The sequence below is a fragment of the Cinclus cinclus genome, chromosome 3 (assembly GCF_963662255.1).
Source record: "Cinclus cinclus chromosome 3, bCinCin1.1, whole genome shotgun sequence".
NCBI classification, from domain to species: domain Eukaryota; kingdom Metazoa; phylum Chordata; class Aves; order Passeriformes; family Cinclidae; genus Cinclus; species Cinclus cinclus.
The window spans coordinates 60,592,767-60,610,648 of NC_085048.1; the positions used below are offsets into that span (position 1 = coordinate 60,592,767).

Consider the following 17,882-nt stretch of genomic DNA (forward strand, 5'->3'; position numbering starts at 1 on the left):
ATTAATATAGGCCTTTACTGACCACAAGCTACAGTTTAGCAAATCTGCTTCCAGCACAAGACAAGTGTGGCTGTATTTGCTTATCAAAGCCAGTCTGGTGGAGTTTGCACCATAGTAGGCAGCTTGTTCTTCACAAAACTCCATGTCCCTCTGTCTCAGAGCCTCAGTAAACCTTTGAGAAGAGCAGGGATGTTGAATACATTCTGACAGTAAGAAAGGAACTAGCTTGTGTCACATCTTATACACTATAGGAAAATAATTCCCCTGCTTTACTGGAGCACTCAAGATACAGTTCAATACCTGGCCCCATCAGCAGGTGTCCATGATGAATTCTCACCAGCTTCCAAAGTACAAACTTAGCAGAATTACAAAACCTTCCTCTAGAAAAACACTTGGGACGCTAAAATGAATGCTTATGGTATTAATGCAGAAAACAGTAGTGCTTTCAGGAATAAATCCTGTGGATTAATGAAAGCAGATTTTATTATCTTTGTCCTAGTGCTACCCATTCCCAGCCTCACAATTAACTAGTCTGAGCAGAGCTCCTCAAGAAGCATGCGATATCCAGGCTGCCATGAGTGTCTGGGCCTGGTGTTAAGTGCTGGAGGATAGTGGGAAAGACATGGGTGCATGCACTGTGAACAGGTGGATGATCTGCTCAGCCTGGTGGCAGAGCTTAAAGAGGAGGTGGAGAGGCTCAGAAGTATCAGAGAGTACAAAAGAGACGCGGACTGGTGGAATCATGCTCTTCCATCCATGAGAGAAATGCAGTGGAAGATCAGCAACAGTCTGAGGAGATCCACCTCTCTTGCCATCAAGGTGAAGACTTAAAAGCGGGGAAATGGAAACAGGCTCCTGCTTAGGGAGGCAGAAGAATCCCCTGTTGGCTTCCCTTGCCTTCCCAGGGGCCCTTACAGAAGAGATGTGAAGCCGTGGATCTTGAGGGTCAGGCAGGTAACAGTGGAGAAGCAGCTCTGTCTGGGGGGTGTCCCAGATCAACATAGTCAACCAGAAGGATAACAACCACAGCTAATAAAAGAAGGGTGGTGGTTGTGGGTGCCTTGCTTTTGAGGGGAACTGAGTGTCCTGTATGACAGTCAGACTCATACCACAGGGAAGTCTGCTCCTTGCTGGAGCCTGGGTAAAGATATTACCAGGAGACTCCCTGGACGAATTCAGTGCGCTGATTACTTCACACTAGTGTTTGTCCAGGTGGGCAGTGACAAGGACATTCAGTCATAGGTTGGAATCAATGAACTCAGAGGTTTCTTCCAACCTAACTGATTCTGTGATTTAGCAAAACACTGCTGAAGCAGTTGTGCCCCGTCAGCTGAGGCACGTCCAAGAGCCAGGTTTCTGGGTGTGAAGCAGCATTGTGAAGAACATGAAGTGGTGCTTTCTAAAATCATTTTTTAAAGTATTACTGTCCTGATTCTGCTAAAAGCTCTTCAGCAACTGTTATGGCAAGTACAATCCAACTCATTGCAATGAACAATCAGTGTTCAGGGTGAAAGCAGTCACATTCAGCCACCACACTGCCCTTGATGTTCTCAGACCCTTCCTCCATGTCCAGTGCCTTTTACAAAAGCAGCCCAAGTGTCTTTATCTTAATACTAAAGATACAGCATGTTTGCAAATTATTTCCCTCAGTAACAATACAGAAAAGATGGCCCAAGCAGCCACCAAAATCCTGCTCCAGACCAGTAGTGTGGTCAAAATGGTTCTGAGCACAGAGGAGGGGCGGGGAGTACGAGACAGAGCAGATACCTGGCTTCAGGGGTGCAGCAGGGGACACCTGGAACTTCAGGGGAGAATGGAGAGGTTTGGGCTCTGTTTGGAGGTGCACGAGACAAAAACAAAACCTTTCCTTCCAACAGTCCATATATTTTCTCAGCAGTCCTATAGTATAGGATATACATCGTCACTAGGCCGCTCAGCAATTTGTCCTTCCTAAAAAGTAAGTCTCCAATTCCTTTCTCCACAAGTACTGCTGCTCTTGCACAACTTGGTTTCCTCCAAGAGGGAGAAGGAAAGGGAGGGTCTGCTCTTAGAGCTGGTAAAGTAAGACCAGAAGGAACAGTCATTAGAGAGCTCAGCAGTGGAAATGCAGAGAGGAGCTTGACCCCAGTCAGAGAAGGAAGATGTGTCCTGCTGCTTATATTGCATTGCTGTCATCTAGGAGAGGAGAGAGGCTGGAATCATGGCATCTGCTTTTGCTATCAGTCATGAATTTCTGCTCTGGAAGTGAGCCTAAAGAACCCCCCTTCTCCCTTCTGCTCTCTGCCTTCTTAAGGCAGAGAGGACTCCACTGAGACCCTTTTCAGGATTGCTCCCACATTTTATAAAACACACTATCATGAGATACTGTCTGTGTGTGCATCTTTTTGGATCTGTAACTTAACACAGGGAGCTCTGTGCAGAGGCTGAACCTGGTATTAAGAGGTAAACCAGACCTTTTCTAAATGCCTTTCCCTGTCTGCAAAGCTGGGTGGAGAAGGGATCAGTGGAAAAGCCACCCCGTGGGAGTGGGGAAGCCTTTGTACGCTCCTTGTTTTGAATGGAGAGAGGATGTGTTTCACCCTCTGTTTTAGGATAGTACAGCTATCCGGACTCTCCTCCTGAAGTGCTCATATCAGACCCCAGACTTGCTGCCTTTCCATTTAACATGTATGCCTAGTTTTGTCTTCCTCCCCACTGCCTCTGCCTTGCATTCCAGCTCAATTCAAGCCAAAAAATAGAGCTGAAAATTAGAGCCTATGGAGGGAATTAATGTCCACATTCTGTTGTGCCAGGATGCAAAACTGAATCCTGTCTGTTGCTGATAAGATGTCACTGCTTTATCAAAGATCAGTACAAGAACAGCAATAAGAAAGCAGAATACAAATCTGGATTGGTGCTTGGTGGGGGAGAAGGTGGAAGAGGGTGGCCCTCCTTCACAGCTTTTGTGACCTGCTTGGCTGACTGAATAGTACTCATAATGCTGCTTCCATTTATATTTCTTCCCTAGCTGTTTCTGTAATGGAAACAGGAGAAGACACAGACTATACTTCCCTCTTTCAAGGGACAGAAGTATCTTAGAGCAAGGATTCTTTTTTCTTCTGAGGGAAAAAGAAAACACTAGAAACAAAAGAAGTTTGCTTTTTTTGAAAGGCACAGGAAAGCTGGTTCAGCCCTTCACTGTCTGTTGACAGCATCAGAAGAAAGATAAAAAAAATAATGCACTCCAACAAAATACCATGGTCATGGCAGACCTAAGAGCACCTAGGAAGAATCAGAAGACACCATGACCAACATCCTCCATTCTCTGTTTGTCACATTCTTTTTTACTTTAATGCACAACTGGTTTTAAAGGACATTTTACAACAGCAGTCAACCAAATCAGTAGCAGATTTGCATCTCTGGGTAAAATAATATCCATGCACGTCCATGCGTATTCACCTCCTCCCCAGCAAAATTACTTGATCCAGTAAGAGCTTAAGCATCTTTTCCTCCATCTCTGTAAATAAGTTCAGCTCAAATACATTTTTAAACCCTTCAGTAAAACGGCAGTGAATCTCTGCAACTTCATTTGTGTAAGGACAGCTCTCAGGTTCAACCTTAGGCATTCATGCACCAACTACCTTGAATCATGTTCTCCTTCAGATTTAGGTGAAGAGAAATCTACTAGAGATTTATTACCTTTAATATATATATTTGAACATTTACTCGAAGAGCAGAGACACTTATGGGCCCAGGGTAGGCATGACATCCACTGATTTGGCTCCTCAACAGAGAAATATTCCCAAACACTAGCAGCACAAGGAGGGGGGAGGAAAGAATTTGGCACTTAGCCAAGCACATATGTGAGACTCATCCACAACATCCAGGATTTGTCCTTGGAGGAAACAATAATATTACTGGATGAAAGACTTCATATGGAGATAACACATACTCTTCAATTTTTACTATACCTTTTGCATGAGCTATTTCTTCATGGTGGTGATTTCTCTTGCTTATAGTCTCTGTTTCAAGATGCTGAAGGGCTTGCACTTCCTGTTGAAGGCTTTCTTGGCACACTGGATCTGCTGGGATGCAAAGAAAAACCATTGATTATAGGTTGGAGCAATGCTTTCTTAGCCAGGCTTTAAAATTACTCATATTCAGGAGCAGGGAGCTGCAGCAGTATTTATTTTGGATTCAGTTTAACTCCGGAAGAACTTCATCAAAACTTTAAAAAGCTGTCCAAGTACAGCTGCGATTCAACACAAATAAATATAAGCCATTTCCAGTTTGTTCTGCTCAGGGACGGACAAGAGCAGTCCAAATAGTGACATGCAGAGAAGAACAGATTGAGTCTGTGAACAGAAGCTGTCCCATCAGACTCCCCCTCACACACACTTGGTTCTCTTTCTTTCTTACTGAAGAGGGAGAGCAGTCTGATCCTATTCAAGGGTCCAATATTTTCATTAGTAATTCTCTGAGTTTAGATGTATTCCAAACTGGGGTTTCTCCCCTGACCAACAGGGGTGCTGCCCATCCCACAAACACCACTGAAAGAGCCACAGCCCCAGGCTGAATGGGAGCAACCTCTTACCACCACCTGTAACTTGCCAACACAGGAGGAATACCATGGATAGCACCTGCAGCTGGAAGCACAGGGCAATTTTAGGTAGATAGGATATCCAGTGCCAAAGAGCACTGGATAGAATAGCACTGGATAGATAGCACTTGGGGAAGAGCTGTGCTCCACAAAAAAAAGAGGTTGTAATGTTCAGAAGTGTCTCAGATTTTATCATCACTCACTCTTCTGCAACAGGATGGGCAATGCCCTTTGTGAGGAACACCATGGAAACAAGGACCAAACTAAAGCCTCTTTCCTGCACTGTGAACTGCATGAGTCCATCCACATCTGGTAAATTAAGGACCCTATCTTATTAAAGACCCTGTTCCTATCTTATTTTACTTGCTCCCCCTTTCTAATTCTCGGTTATTCTCTTGATTTTCTTAATAATTTCTCTATGCTGTCCACTCTATTTCCGTAGGAATTAAGCAGATGCCTAAGCAAGGTATATTGGTTACAGATCAGCTGGACTAAAACACAAACTTCTAAATCCTCATTTCCCTTTGAGCCTTCTACTCAGGTCCTTACTTTCTGTTTCTAGACATTTTTGACAGCAAAATTGAGGGAATATTCCTCTGCTGAAGTACTGAAGAGCAGCAGAAACCAGTCCTGTATCATCAGGGCATGGAGAGTCATTGTAGGACTTGGATCTCACAATAGTCACAGTGACACAAAACTTCTCACCTGTCTCATAACGCAGAGCTCTCTCTTTTCAAATGATTTTGCTAGATAAAACCATTATGCTCTTCGTGAATCTTTACCAAACATGGAACTACTAATGCAAAGCAATTGCACCTTTGCCTTGGTTCTTTCAGTGCATTTTTTTGTTTTGTTTTGTTTGCTTTGTTTTGGTTTTTCCCTTGCCAAATCAGGTTTTAGCACTACTGCAGGGCTGATCTGATCTATCACAGAGACACAGGATCAGTAACACCAACTGAGGAGCAGAGGGGTACATGCAGAGCTCCACCTCTTGCAGAAAAACCCTGCATTTGGGTTGTGCCAGGCAAACCATGCAGCCACACATTCAGTTGGTAATCCAGGGATCAGGGAGGTCAAGGGGAATCTTTTCATTCACTTCAGCAGGCTTTGGAACAGAGCCTGGTGCCCACATTATGCTGTCAAAGGGACTACTTATCAGATGGTTTATTAGTCTATTTTCTCCAAGAAGACTGAAATAACAAATTCAGCCTAAAACCCTGGAACAAAAATAGGAAGCTGCAAGTTAGCAATTTATGCCTTACCAGGAGAATATACATAATTTTCAATTCAGTGTATAGTAAACATGGTTTTGGACAAGCAGGTAAATTAAGACAGAGCAAGAGTGAAGATGAATTCACAGTGTGTCTGTGCATGATAAATGCTCTAATCAAGCTGACAAATGAAAGCAGTTACTAGATAATTTGCTGTTTTAAACTTGTTCAACCCACTTCTCTATCAGGAGTCACCTCCTCCTTCCCTGGTTCTCATTACCCATTTCAGCTAAATGCATTGAAATTCCTGTTAAAAGTAAGGGGTTTCTACCACAAAATATGCAAAGTGTTTTCCATGGGTTGTAGAAGGAGGCAGACCTTGATTTCAGGCAGCTGTGCAAAATGCAAAGCATGCAAGAGTCTCGGTTACACAGCACAGGATGTCATGACTGTGGCAGAGTTGGCACTTGGACAAGATCTTAGCTGGAACAGTACTTCATTGTCAGAAAGGGACATCTCCGTAAAATTACAGAAGATCTTGATCTGGAAAGGACCCAAGAATTATCAAATCCAGCTCTCCCATTGCATACCAGGGTTCCATTTTGCAGAGCTCCCTCCTGATTTATCCTGTTCCAACAAAGCACAAGCTCCCCTGTGCTATGACAGGCAGCATTCTGTTTTCCACATGACTGCTTAGGTATGTGCTTTCACAATGACATCACAGTTGGCTGAGGAGATAGTGAAACAATATTTAAGTTCATCACTGCTTAAATTCAGGGCAGGTGACCTGCACCCACCCAGATTTATAGTTTGGCTAGCTGCAGGAGCTAGTGATACCCAAAAATGGCTTAGGTAGAAAGTGTTGTGCAAAATATGGCACGATCTTCATTGTTAAGGTGGAATGTTTCCATGATATGCTAAGCAGTATTCCAAGATGATCTTACTTTGTAGATGTTAATTTTGTTGGTATTCACATTTTAATCACCATTTTTTGGGAAAAAAAATAGGTATTAAAGTTACATGGAAAGTAGTTTGAGGCCCTTCTAACTCCAAAGACAATCACACTCATTTCAGAGCAGGGACATGACTTGTATTACAAAAACAGCCTTTAGGAAAACTTCAGGAAAAAAATCCTTTTCATTTGACTTGTAACCTACAGACACACTTCATTAAATTAACTTCTGTAAGGACTTCTCATGTAAGTATTCTTTACCTCCTCTTGCAAAAACATAAGAAATCCTCGTCTTGCAGATGAATGACTGCTTTTGTTTCTTACCTTTTCCTTGGGATTTTACCACGCTCCAAAGCACAGTTAAAAGTTACTGCGATGTTTCACTGATTACAAGTGCAGAGGAACAAAGCAATTCTGTAATCTTTTTGACTCTTTTCCTATTGCCTCTGTTTAAATGTGTTTCCTCTTTTGTTTCCAAGCAACAGCTGTGTCTGTCTTTAGTCCGGACTACACTCTTCCTTTCAAATACCTTCCTCTGCCTCCCCCACCTCTTTATTCTCTTCTCATCTCTTCAAGGTTTCTGTTTTTTATCCTCTTTTGTTTTTATTTTAAAGGACTTTAAGTATAAGCACAGTACCACTGAATCAGTGATGAGAAATCTAGCAAAGAACATGTGCACTGGCTTAAGCAGAAGACTGCCCTTTTCGGTAAACAACAAAATCATATTCCACCCCAATGTACTGAACAGCATCCGTTACTTACTTTTCCATTGAACTTATTTCCTGGTATCTGACTCATCCCAACAGAATTGCTTCTCAGATTTCCTTTTCTGTTTTGCTGTCAGGAGTCATGAGTACTGGGTGGTCAGTTTTCCAGTAACCATAAAATCAGTTATTACACAATTAACAGTTGTGACACAGGGAGACCCTGCTTGTCAAACACATGAAAACTAGCAGAGGTATCAGCTAAAGGAAAATGCTGAAACTTTTTCTGATTTTACAGATTGTTTCTATTGATTCTGTTAACAGACAAATCTAGAAAATGAAGGCGTAATCTAGATTTTTATACTGTATTGATACTTCAGCTTTCTGAGCAGTGATCAAGACTTGCAGACTCAAATGCCTCCAAAATCATGTTACTTTACCAATTAAAATATATTATAAAAGCCTTCTTCCAATAAAAACAAGTATTTTGAATTGTTTCTGTACATTAAAAGACTTCGTCAGTCCCTGTTAACTTGTCTCCATCTAGTATTCACAAAACTATTGAAGGAATATTGAAGATGCTTTGAATGTAGTTAAGTCACTCCACCGATGTGTTGGTTATCATGTCCCTTCCAGTAAAAAGGTTAATTTTTTCATGTAAAGGTAGAAGATTACTCTGTTTGTATCACACAGACCTAAAGCCAAGGATGTTTTTATGAATACAGATGGATTCAGGACTGACTACACATCCTATTTATTTCATTCACATTATGGACCGGTCACAATCAAAATAATTAATGTCCACAGTATAAACATTTAAAAGTTCATGCCAAACCTACAGATTTTGGCTCTCAGCTCATCTTCAGGAAGTTTTAACAACAATTGTAATGGGCAATAAGTTTGTATTCCAATTAAAAACATTTAACACAAGACCTGAGGAAGAGCATTCCAGAAACACCAAGACAGTGACTATATGCAACACACACTTCTTATCCAAGATTCAGCTGTTTGTTTGCCATCCGACTCAGACTGAGGACTTCCAGCAAAGCCAATTCCAACGGCAACATTAAGGGTCACTGACTACTGTAACTGCAACACTCCTTGAAAGAGATGTTATTTGCCAGGAAATGTAAAACTCGGGTTAGGTAACAGCGATGTCTAGCTACACAACAGACACCTTTGTTTACAAAAAGGCTTCCATCACAGAACCAAAACAATAAATAACCTACCCCAAAAAAAAAAAAAACCAAGGAGGAGTGTGTGTAAACTCCTTGACTTACAAAATTGTATCACAGCAAGGAACTATATTCAACCATTAGTGTAAGAGAGAGAAGACAAATGAAAACACCGTTTTGTAAACTGAAATAATTTAATATAAGAATCTAATTAGATCAGATCTGCAGGATTCTGATGATTTGTTGAATACATTCAACAAATACGTATATAACTCTGTTCACTGATAACTTTGAGAAAAATACTCGTAATTTTAATACATTTTTACTGTAACGAAACTTTGCAGCAATTGTCATGTCACTCATGACAGAATAGATACCACCAAAACACTATTTTATATAGAATTTCCCTTCAGAAAAAATGACAAGTTATGGGGTCTTGTTACAGTGAGATTTGAACAACCCCCTTTGAGCAGGACTGGCAAAGGTATGAGTTAGCAGTTCCCTTCTCAATACAAATGAAAAATTAGGGATGTTTCCACAGTAAGTTTCTCAGTTTCATCAGGACAGCTTCAGACCTTGCACATTTTGTTTCAGATTGAGCAACTCTTTCTCTTGTCTTGTTTTTTCCTGTTTGAAGGCCATCTTGTTGGCTTTCTTCTCCATTCTGCGTTCCTGTACATAGGAATAATGAAAAATTTTCAAAATAGGAGTTCACACGCAGAATCAAACCATTCCAATTAACTCTTCTAAATCATGAAAACAAGAGCAATCTGGACAGTAATATTATTTACAGCACTTATTATTAGTACTCAAATTAATATGTCTACTAACAGGATAAACATCTTTGGTTAGTTGAAGCTTCTAATATGCTGGCAATTTATTCCTGAATCAGACAGCTAGGATTTCACTGCAGCCAATCAGGATTTTCCACCTTTCTTTCAGATACTTTTCACTAAGTGTGATCCCAGACATAACTATTTCCTTTGCTACTCTAGATTGCAAGGAAATCTGATGCTCCTTTAGAAGTTGTATCTGCAGTAATGGCCACAGTAACAGACCCCAAGTTTTGATACTGGAAACCAGTAAGACAAAAGTATGATGTTATCTTTCTTTTCAGTAGATTTTGTTTTCTAAAGAAGCAATAATTAGTCCGTTGAGACCAGCAAGTTTTTCCCATTACCTTCAGACATGACAAGTGAGTTTTAAACGATGTTCATAAGACAGAATTCAGGCAACATAAAATTTGCAAGGTTTTATTTCCAGTCAGGCGTACCTTTCGCTCCTCTTTTATTGCCTGTTTTCTGGCTTTGCGATCCTCTTTGCTCTCAGCTTTGGAACGAGGCTGTGTGGATGCTTTTGGCAGGTCGCTGCCATTTATCATTTGCATGCGTTCCACCTGCTTAGCAGTGAGACCTTTCTCAGGCAAGACATGTAGAGGAATTCCAGTCTTCTGAGAAATTTTTATGGGCTTGGGCTAAAACATAGAGTGCATATGTATTATTGACCCCTAGCTTTTTCTCCAAGAACTGCACATGGCACTACCTTATCAGTGTAAAAAACAGATTTAACAGAAATAAATGTTAAGTCTCCTCATACCATTTAACTCCCTCACAAAACACACATTAATCCCAAGGTAAGAAATCAAAACATCTGTGACAAAATCTGATCTTCCAGAACAAGAAAAACATTTTCCCCTTTTATTTAAATATTATTGAAAACATAAAGAACTTAGGTAGTCACTTAATAGTACTTCATAAGTTTGCAAGAAAAAGGTTTTCTTTCAAATTTGAGGATATCAAGCTGTGTTGTAATGATGGGGAACATATGGAAGACAAAAGAACTGGAATAAATTGTTTTAGACCACAGGAAAATAAACCTGAACAAATATGTGCTGTGAGACACAGATTACACAAAGGTGTGTCACAGAAAACAGCAAAGGAAATTCCTTGCTGTTTCTGCCTAGCTATTACAGAAATTTTGAACTGACCCAGTCTTCATTCTAATAAGAAAAAACATATTGAAACTCTTCTTCAGTGAATAAAACCAGAGCCCTCCCCAACCCTCATTTCTGCCCTCCATCTTTTAAAATGGATACCCATTGAGAAAATAAACAAATTTATCTCAAGTTTATCCAGTGTTAGTCATCAAAGTTTAGTACTTTTACCTTTGATGGCTCCTTAATAAGTGTTGGGTGATTATATAAGTTTGAATAGGTACCTAAGTCACAAAGAAAAAAGAAAATAGTCAAGACAGGCTGACAAATAGAAATGATGAATTGTACTGCTACTTAGGTTTTGGAAATTCCTGTTGTGCTTAGAGAACAAACCATTTTACCTGAAGCACTGTCAGGAAAGTTCTGAAATCACCTATCATTTACTTTGAAATCCTAAGAAAAAATAAGCAAACTCCAAAATACTTACTCAAAATGGATTCACAATCCCACTTTTCTTTTGTCTCCTCAATAACGACAGTTACTATTTCTTCCTTTTCTTCCTCACTTTCTTCATTTTCAGGAGAGTCCAAATCTTCATCAGGTTCAAGAGTATCCAATTTCACACAACTTTGAAAAAGTTCAGGGAAGAAAAACATACAGTTTATCTCTTCTTGAAGATGTATAATTATGTAAGCCCAGACTCCATTAAGTAAAACCCCAGACCCAAGAGAGCTATTTCCAATGAAATTTGCAGCAAAAAATGAAGTTTCCTTAAGTAAGCCTTCTCAAAATAAACTAAATACATTAGGACAAAGACACAGTCAACAAAAGAAGTATTTGTGCTTTTCAAGAGGATGAATCCCTCCAATAGATACTGCTTACATTAAGCTCAACACAATTATACAAAAGCAGCATAACCTACTCAAACCAACAAAATTCCTCCACTTTATTTTATCATACAAATAGATAATACCCATATGCAGCTGCTTTCATTGTGGGATGCAATCTTTGAGTACATGAACTTGAAACAACACACCCAAAATTTCTGTATAAACAGAGGATTACAGAACTACTTATGTGAAGCAGTACTTCTGGGAATACATACTTCTTTGCTTTCTCTTTGTAGTAATCATCCAAGACTTCCTGCAAGCGAGCATTGTCTGTGTTAATGTAGCCTTCTAACTCCACGTTATCTAAGGCTCCAATCTCATCTTCATCAAATTGTTCATAAAACTAAAATAAAGAAGTGGACATCTGTAAATAGGCCACATTTGTCATGCAACTTCTTGATAACTTAAAGTACCACACATTTCTTTTTAATTGCCTCTTTTTTCTCTCCCCTCTCATTTGCTAAGCAACTGCCAAACACATCTACAGTAGGATTTTCTCCTTTACTGTCAGTATTCTTTCTGCATGGGACTCACAAAGTTATCTTATAATAATATATAAATCAGTTTCTAGAAAATGTTTTGGTTTTTTTATTCTGATGCATTATTTCAATCTATGCCTTAGGAAGCCTTTCACTGCTCAGAACAAAAGTTACACCCTATTTCCACTGCTCTGACACCAGTACACGAATGTATACTTTACCAGGGACCTGTAAATGGTTTGCTGGGTTGAACTGAGCCACTCAGACAAAAGTGAAACACTAATTATGAATGCTCATATAGTCATCAGAGTCCATCTATCAGTGCTAAGCCTTTCAATAGCAATTAACACAACAACCTAGGTGACACAAGCCTCTAAATATACCAAGTATTAAATGAAGAATACATGCAAAGAACAGTGGCTTGATGCCTTGATTACTGCTAAAAGCAGTGAAATCTGCACAGGTTTACAGGACACTGTCTGATGAAATGAATCAACAGACAAAGAAGCATTTAACACCTTTCACAGTTACACTCCTGAGCTGCCTCACCTTCTCAAACCTGTCATCCAACAGGGTTAACTGCTCATTCCGTCTTATTACTGAAGACGTCATAGAATATTCCGTGAAACGACTCCTGGTTTCTTCTTGCATAAAAAGGAATTCTTTTGTCCGTCCATTAGCCTCATCATCTGACAAAGGACCTTCTGAATCATAGTCTTTATCTGTACTGCAGCTATCCTTTTCATCACTATCATCTTCCATATCTTCCCATTCATCCTCATCCTCAGCATCTGGTCCCCTGAACAGAAGTATAAAATAGTTTTAGAATAATACATGGACCTTTACATAGCTCCGACCTATGCTGGGTTATCTGAAACAATCTGGCAATAACAGATTTAAATCTTAAGTGAGACTTTTGTCTGAGAGCTGAAAGCATTGCTGGCTGGATCATGCATCTGTGCACTGACACTGAAGTTATTTTTATATTCAGCTGTATAAATTCTACAAAGCAGAAAAATATCAGCTGCATTCTTGACTGTTAAAACAAGCAAAATTTCTTATTGTTCATGAAATTATGAGAATGATACCAAAACCTAAGTGGACAAAATGCAGTGGGGTATCACATGAAGCATTTGTAAAAGTTTCAGAAACACCCGTTAGCCTTCAACAATACTATGACTGATGTATTTTACGTACAATAGATGACAATGTTTTAAAAAGTTTAAGAGCACTGTTTTTCCAAACATTGCACATAATCCATGAGCTCAAAGTAACAAACAAAACCCATCTCTTGGATAACATAAGAAATTTGATTTTGCAAGCTACCATCCAAATAACACAAGGTAATACTTTTTCAACACAGCAAAATACTCAATTTGAAATCTGAAACCATCGTGGCTTCCTACACTACCACAAGCAATAGCAAATAGCATCTCTCCTATTGACACACGACAAATACTTCAACAAAGCTCAATCTACCCCTTCTGTGGTTTATTTGCTTGTAGAACAAAATCATCTTCCAGGATATTTTCTGGATTGTCAAAGTCAAAATCATCATCAAGAGCAGCAACAATATCTGGGTCAAAATCTAGCCGTGGTCCTAGAAAATTGAAAAAACAGAACAAATATTTACATTTCTCTGACATTACAAAGCTACTTTGCTGGATAAAAACCAATCCAGCTGGACTGTTCATTTGCACGAAGGAAAGCTTATACCAAAGAATCGCAACATTCCTCAAGAATATTTGTAGATTTGATAGAAGCCAGGGTACGTCATCAATCTCTTGTCCATTTTTATCACTCAGAAAAAAAACATTCCGCAGACTTCTTAAGCTTCCATAAATGTATTTTAATATAGAATATTGCAAAAGAAAAAATATCCATGTTAAAGTACTACATGATCAACTACCAGCATTTTATCTCCAACCCTAAAATTCCCTACATTACAAAAGGTTAGAAATTGTTTCTCTGCTGCAATTATCAGAATTGTCTTTAGCATTCTTCTGTCGGGACAGAGAGAATTGCTACAATTCCTTACTGTTATGGAATATGGAGATAGCTGTGGAGTCAATATCCAGTGCAAACATGGATATATAACAAAAAACCTGTAACAGTGAAATAACACTAATGAAGGAATGTAAACACTACTCAGCATTTGAAAAGAATTTGAGTGAAAATCCAGTTCCTGACTTGGATTCAAACAGATAGAATAATAAATTAATAGTATTATCTACGGTTTTCCACTGTTATTAGATTGTATTTTCTTCACTCCCTCCAAGCAAAGCTAAAAAACTCTTACTAGTAAATCACAGAATTAAGTCTCAAATTGAAACAGATCACTCTTTATGTCCGCTACTGAGGCTGTTCTAACCTAAATAAATATGACACCACAATAGAAGCCTTAATTACCATCTACTTCTTACATAGCAACTCACATCACAGAAACGTGAAAAATACCTGAAACAGGAGCAGCTTTATTTAACAAGCCCACATCCTCTTCAAACTCTGTGGCAAATACGGAGGAAGGCAACTTAATGGATGGAGCCTTAGAAAAAGAAAAACATTATCACAATATATTTATTTGTTCTCAGTTTATTATTTGAGCTCACATTAACAAAATCATGCAGACACTCCTGTGACCAAAAGAAATCAAACACCCTTAGCTCTAGAGTGACTGGCAATGGTATACTTCATTGCTTCAAAGCATCTACTGCTTTTCCATTCCAAGAGATTGGAATGGAAATTCCAAGCAGCATCATGAACTTCTGCAAGTTATTTCAGCAACTGAAAAGTTTGTTTTTATTCTGTCTGATTTCTGTTACATTCCCCTTTAAAAACATGGTGTGCTAAAAATACAACCTGGCATATTCATAACTCGCAGAACATTCAAAAGTTCTAAAAAACCCTTAAAAATAAACACCCACCTCAGAAAACATACAACTTGTTCAAAGAAACACCTTTGCAAACACCTTTTGCATCTCTGTAGAGAAAAGTCTGTCATGGGTACCTGAAGTGTTTCAACACTGTGCTAGCAAAATAATGTTCATCAGTAAATTCTGGCTTGTCATCTTTACTTGTAGCAAAGTCTGGTTGTGGGTCAAAAGAATCCTTATAAATAAATAAATACACACAATTAATGTGTCTAGAGAACGTTAATGCTCCGAATTGTAGCATTACCATTAGCAAAAATACTACTTACTGAAATTCTCTGAATTTCATCTTCTATGTGGCCCTCACTTGTGATGACAATTCTGCTTTGCTGTCCACGCACAGATGGGACTAGCTCAGAGGGACCAGAGGCTTCTTTGAGATGCTGCAGATAGTCATAGTCATCATCAAAGAAGACACCATACTTGCGCTGCTCTTCCCTTCTTTGCTCCTCATGCCCCTAGGAAGCGAGGGGAGAAGAAAATAGTCCAAAGGAATGCATTTAGTTACTCAAGTCCACTTAAAACGTACTAGCAAAAACAAAAGCAACACATCTACTGAGAGTGTCTTAATGTTGCAATCCTCTCTCCACTTCTTACCCTAATTCACATCTCATAAAAATGTTGTAATCAGCTGATCCCACATCTGGGTGCTGTCTGAGCAGGACCTTTCCATCAGCAAAATAAGCAACAATGCCTGTTTTACTGCAGTGAGTCAGGCTAGTTTTGTTGTTGTTTCTTAAATACATTTACACTTCTAATGCCAGTTAAGTCATCCTTCAACCATCAGGCAGTTAATTCACAACTATGAAATTCCCTACAACATCCCTTTTTTTAAAATAAGATGGACTGAAAGTTACCTTCTCTCAGGCTGTGTTTTTGAATTGTAAATTGCATACCAACTTTCTTTCTCCGTGGTGTTTCTTATCTGAATGAACCTCAGTATTAAAAGTGAGTATTTACTTTTTGTGTGGGCAGCAGAACTCTCTGGGGTGCAGTATCATCAGCAGCAAGAGGATCCCTCTGACTTCGGTGCACCAAGTGAAACGTTACTGCTTTCTTCTTCTCTATGAAGGGCTTTTTCTTCTTGTGAGGCTGCAAAAGGAAATGTGGTTAACTGTTAGCAAAAAAAGAAATATGAAATATTAAATGTACCTAAAGAGAACCTTTTCTCTGTAGCGTGCTGCTGTGCTTGTTTAATGTGTCTGCATTTATTTGCAAAGCCTTATAAACATACACTTGGAGACAAATCATAAAGAGACCAGTGGGAGGTTAACCCATCTTCCCACACGCACAACAGACATTTCATATGTTCTAACAGCAAACACAGCTTATTCAGCTGCAAAATGGCAATACATCGAACAGCAAATATCTGATAATAGCACACAGAGTTTAATACGCAGCCCTGGAAAGGAATTCCGCAACACACGTCATCCAAGAAACACGGGAATCTGACATAAGGAAATTCACCTGGACACCTCTTTCTTCGCGAGCGTTCTTTAGACGGCTGCTCCTACAGCAGCAATTCAACACGAGTCTGAGGTGAGGACCATCCGCAGCACCCCTGCCCAGGCACAGCTCTAACATCGAAATACACATGCGTGCTGGATCAACTAACCCACCAAGTATTCTCAACTGGCTGAAAGCCTTTCCTACGAGTTACCGCACCTGACCTGGAAAAACACTTCCAGCAAAGTTTCCGGCTTTACTTTCCTCACAAAACTCGTTATAGCCGATATAGGCAACCCGCTGTCCTCCCCTGGCAATTCCCAGTACAGAACATGACACACTCACCATGGCGCTGTCCCCCTGCCGCTCCCGCTGTCCCGAACCCCGCTCGCTCCCACGCGGGACAGGCGTCAGCGCCCTCGGGCTGTGCCCTCCATCTTGGGATAGACCAGTAACCAACGGGGGGAAGAAGATAAGCGGCCAGTCCGGCCAGGTTTGTAAATTCTTGTTTCCCAGTTTAAAAAAAAAATAAAACAACGAGGTGTTTTCAGCATGGAATAATATTTTTATAAAAGAGAGGCTCAGTGGACCCAAGCAGGATGCTCGTCGGAGACACATTTTCCTAGTTCTCCCCTCAAAATAATGAGGAATGGTTCGGGCCGGCAGCGCCCCCAATAGCAGAACGCGGCGCAGGCGGCTGAGGGGCAGCGCGCGTGCGCAGCAGCCGGACGGGGCGGGGCTGGCTGAGGGGACGGGAGTCTTGTGGGGATTGAGTCTGAGGGGCCGGGAGTAAATAATGCTCGTTGGTATTAACAGTGTTTTTCCGCGTTCGAGTTCTTATTTCTGACGAGGAATAACTGGAGGAACTGGGCTTTTTTAGAGGAGAGACGACTGAGGGGGGTCCTCATCAATGTCCATAAGTGTCTGAAGGGACGTTGTCAAGAGTTTGGATCCAGGCTCTGCTTAACAGAGCCAGCAATAGGACAAGAAACAGACAGAAACTGATGCACAGGAAATTCCACCTGAATATAAGGACGAATCTCTTTACTGTGCTGGTGACCGTGCAGTGGAATAGATTGTCCAGAGAGGTTGTGGAGTCTCCCTCACAGGAAATGTTCAAGAACCGTCTGGACACAATCGAGTGCCATGTGCATTCGGATAGCTCTGCTTGAGCAGGGAGGTCGAACAAGATGATTCCCTGTGGTCCTTTCCAACCTGAACCATTCTGCAGTATGACGCTGGAGTTGTATAAACAAACCTTACCTACCCCATGTAGCGGGGCTGTGTGCAAACGCAGGCGCTCACATACAGGGTCCTTGCTAAGAAAACGAGAGGTATGCTTGGTATTTTAAAATCTGCTTTGTTACTTTTCAAAAGGAAGCGTAAAACACAGAGGGGTGCAAGTCTTTTCCATGTGCTTACGCGCAAGTAAAACAGTAACAGCCAAGAAGAGGTTTTCACTGAAAATTCAGAAAAGTTGTCCACATTATGTGTGTATGGAGGCAGCTAAATATATATCCATGCGTGTACCTTAAAGTATTTGCTTTAGCCATATTTGGGTGAATTTCATTGGTTTTCAGTAG

At 40.2% G+C, this 17,882-nt stretch overlaps 1 protein-coding gene across 1 annotated transcript; it reads right to left on the minus strand.

The window, feature by feature from the left end:
- Positions 1 to 8,802: 8,802 nt before the first annotated feature.
- On the minus strand, positions 8,803 to 16,876 carry LTV1 (LTV1 ribosome biogenesis factor). The gene is made up of 11 exons (XM_062488894.1): positions 16,645 to 16,876; positions 15,814 to 15,945; positions 15,123 to 15,311; positions 14,381 to 14,468; positions 13,403 to 13,523; positions 12,473 to 12,722; positions 11,660 to 11,787; positions 11,042 to 11,181; positions 10,786 to 10,838; positions 9,895 to 10,095; positions 8,803 to 9,293 (listed from the first exon to the last, which is right to left on the minus strand). The coding sequence occupies exons 1-11, from the start codon at positions 16,645 to 16,647 to the stop codon at positions 9,180 to 9,182; spliced, it is 1,419 nt and encodes a 472-aa protein (XP_062344878.1). The 5' UTR covers positions 16,648 to 16,876; the 3' UTR covers positions 8,803 to 9,179.
- Between the last annotated feature and the right edge of the window lie 1,006 nt (positions 16,877 to 17,882).

Bases quoted from the DNA above. Each gene is read 5' to 3' on its own strand.
- LTV1 (XM_062488894.1), bottom strand. The intron at 11,788-12,472 runs GTGAGGCAGCTC...TCTTTATTTTAG, and splicing joins TGGATGACAGGTTTGAGAAG to TTTTATGAACAATTTGATGA. The intron at 10,839-11,041 runs GTAAGTATTTTG...TTTGTGACTTAG, and splicing joins GGATTGTGAATCCATTTTGA to GTACCTATTCAAACTTATAT.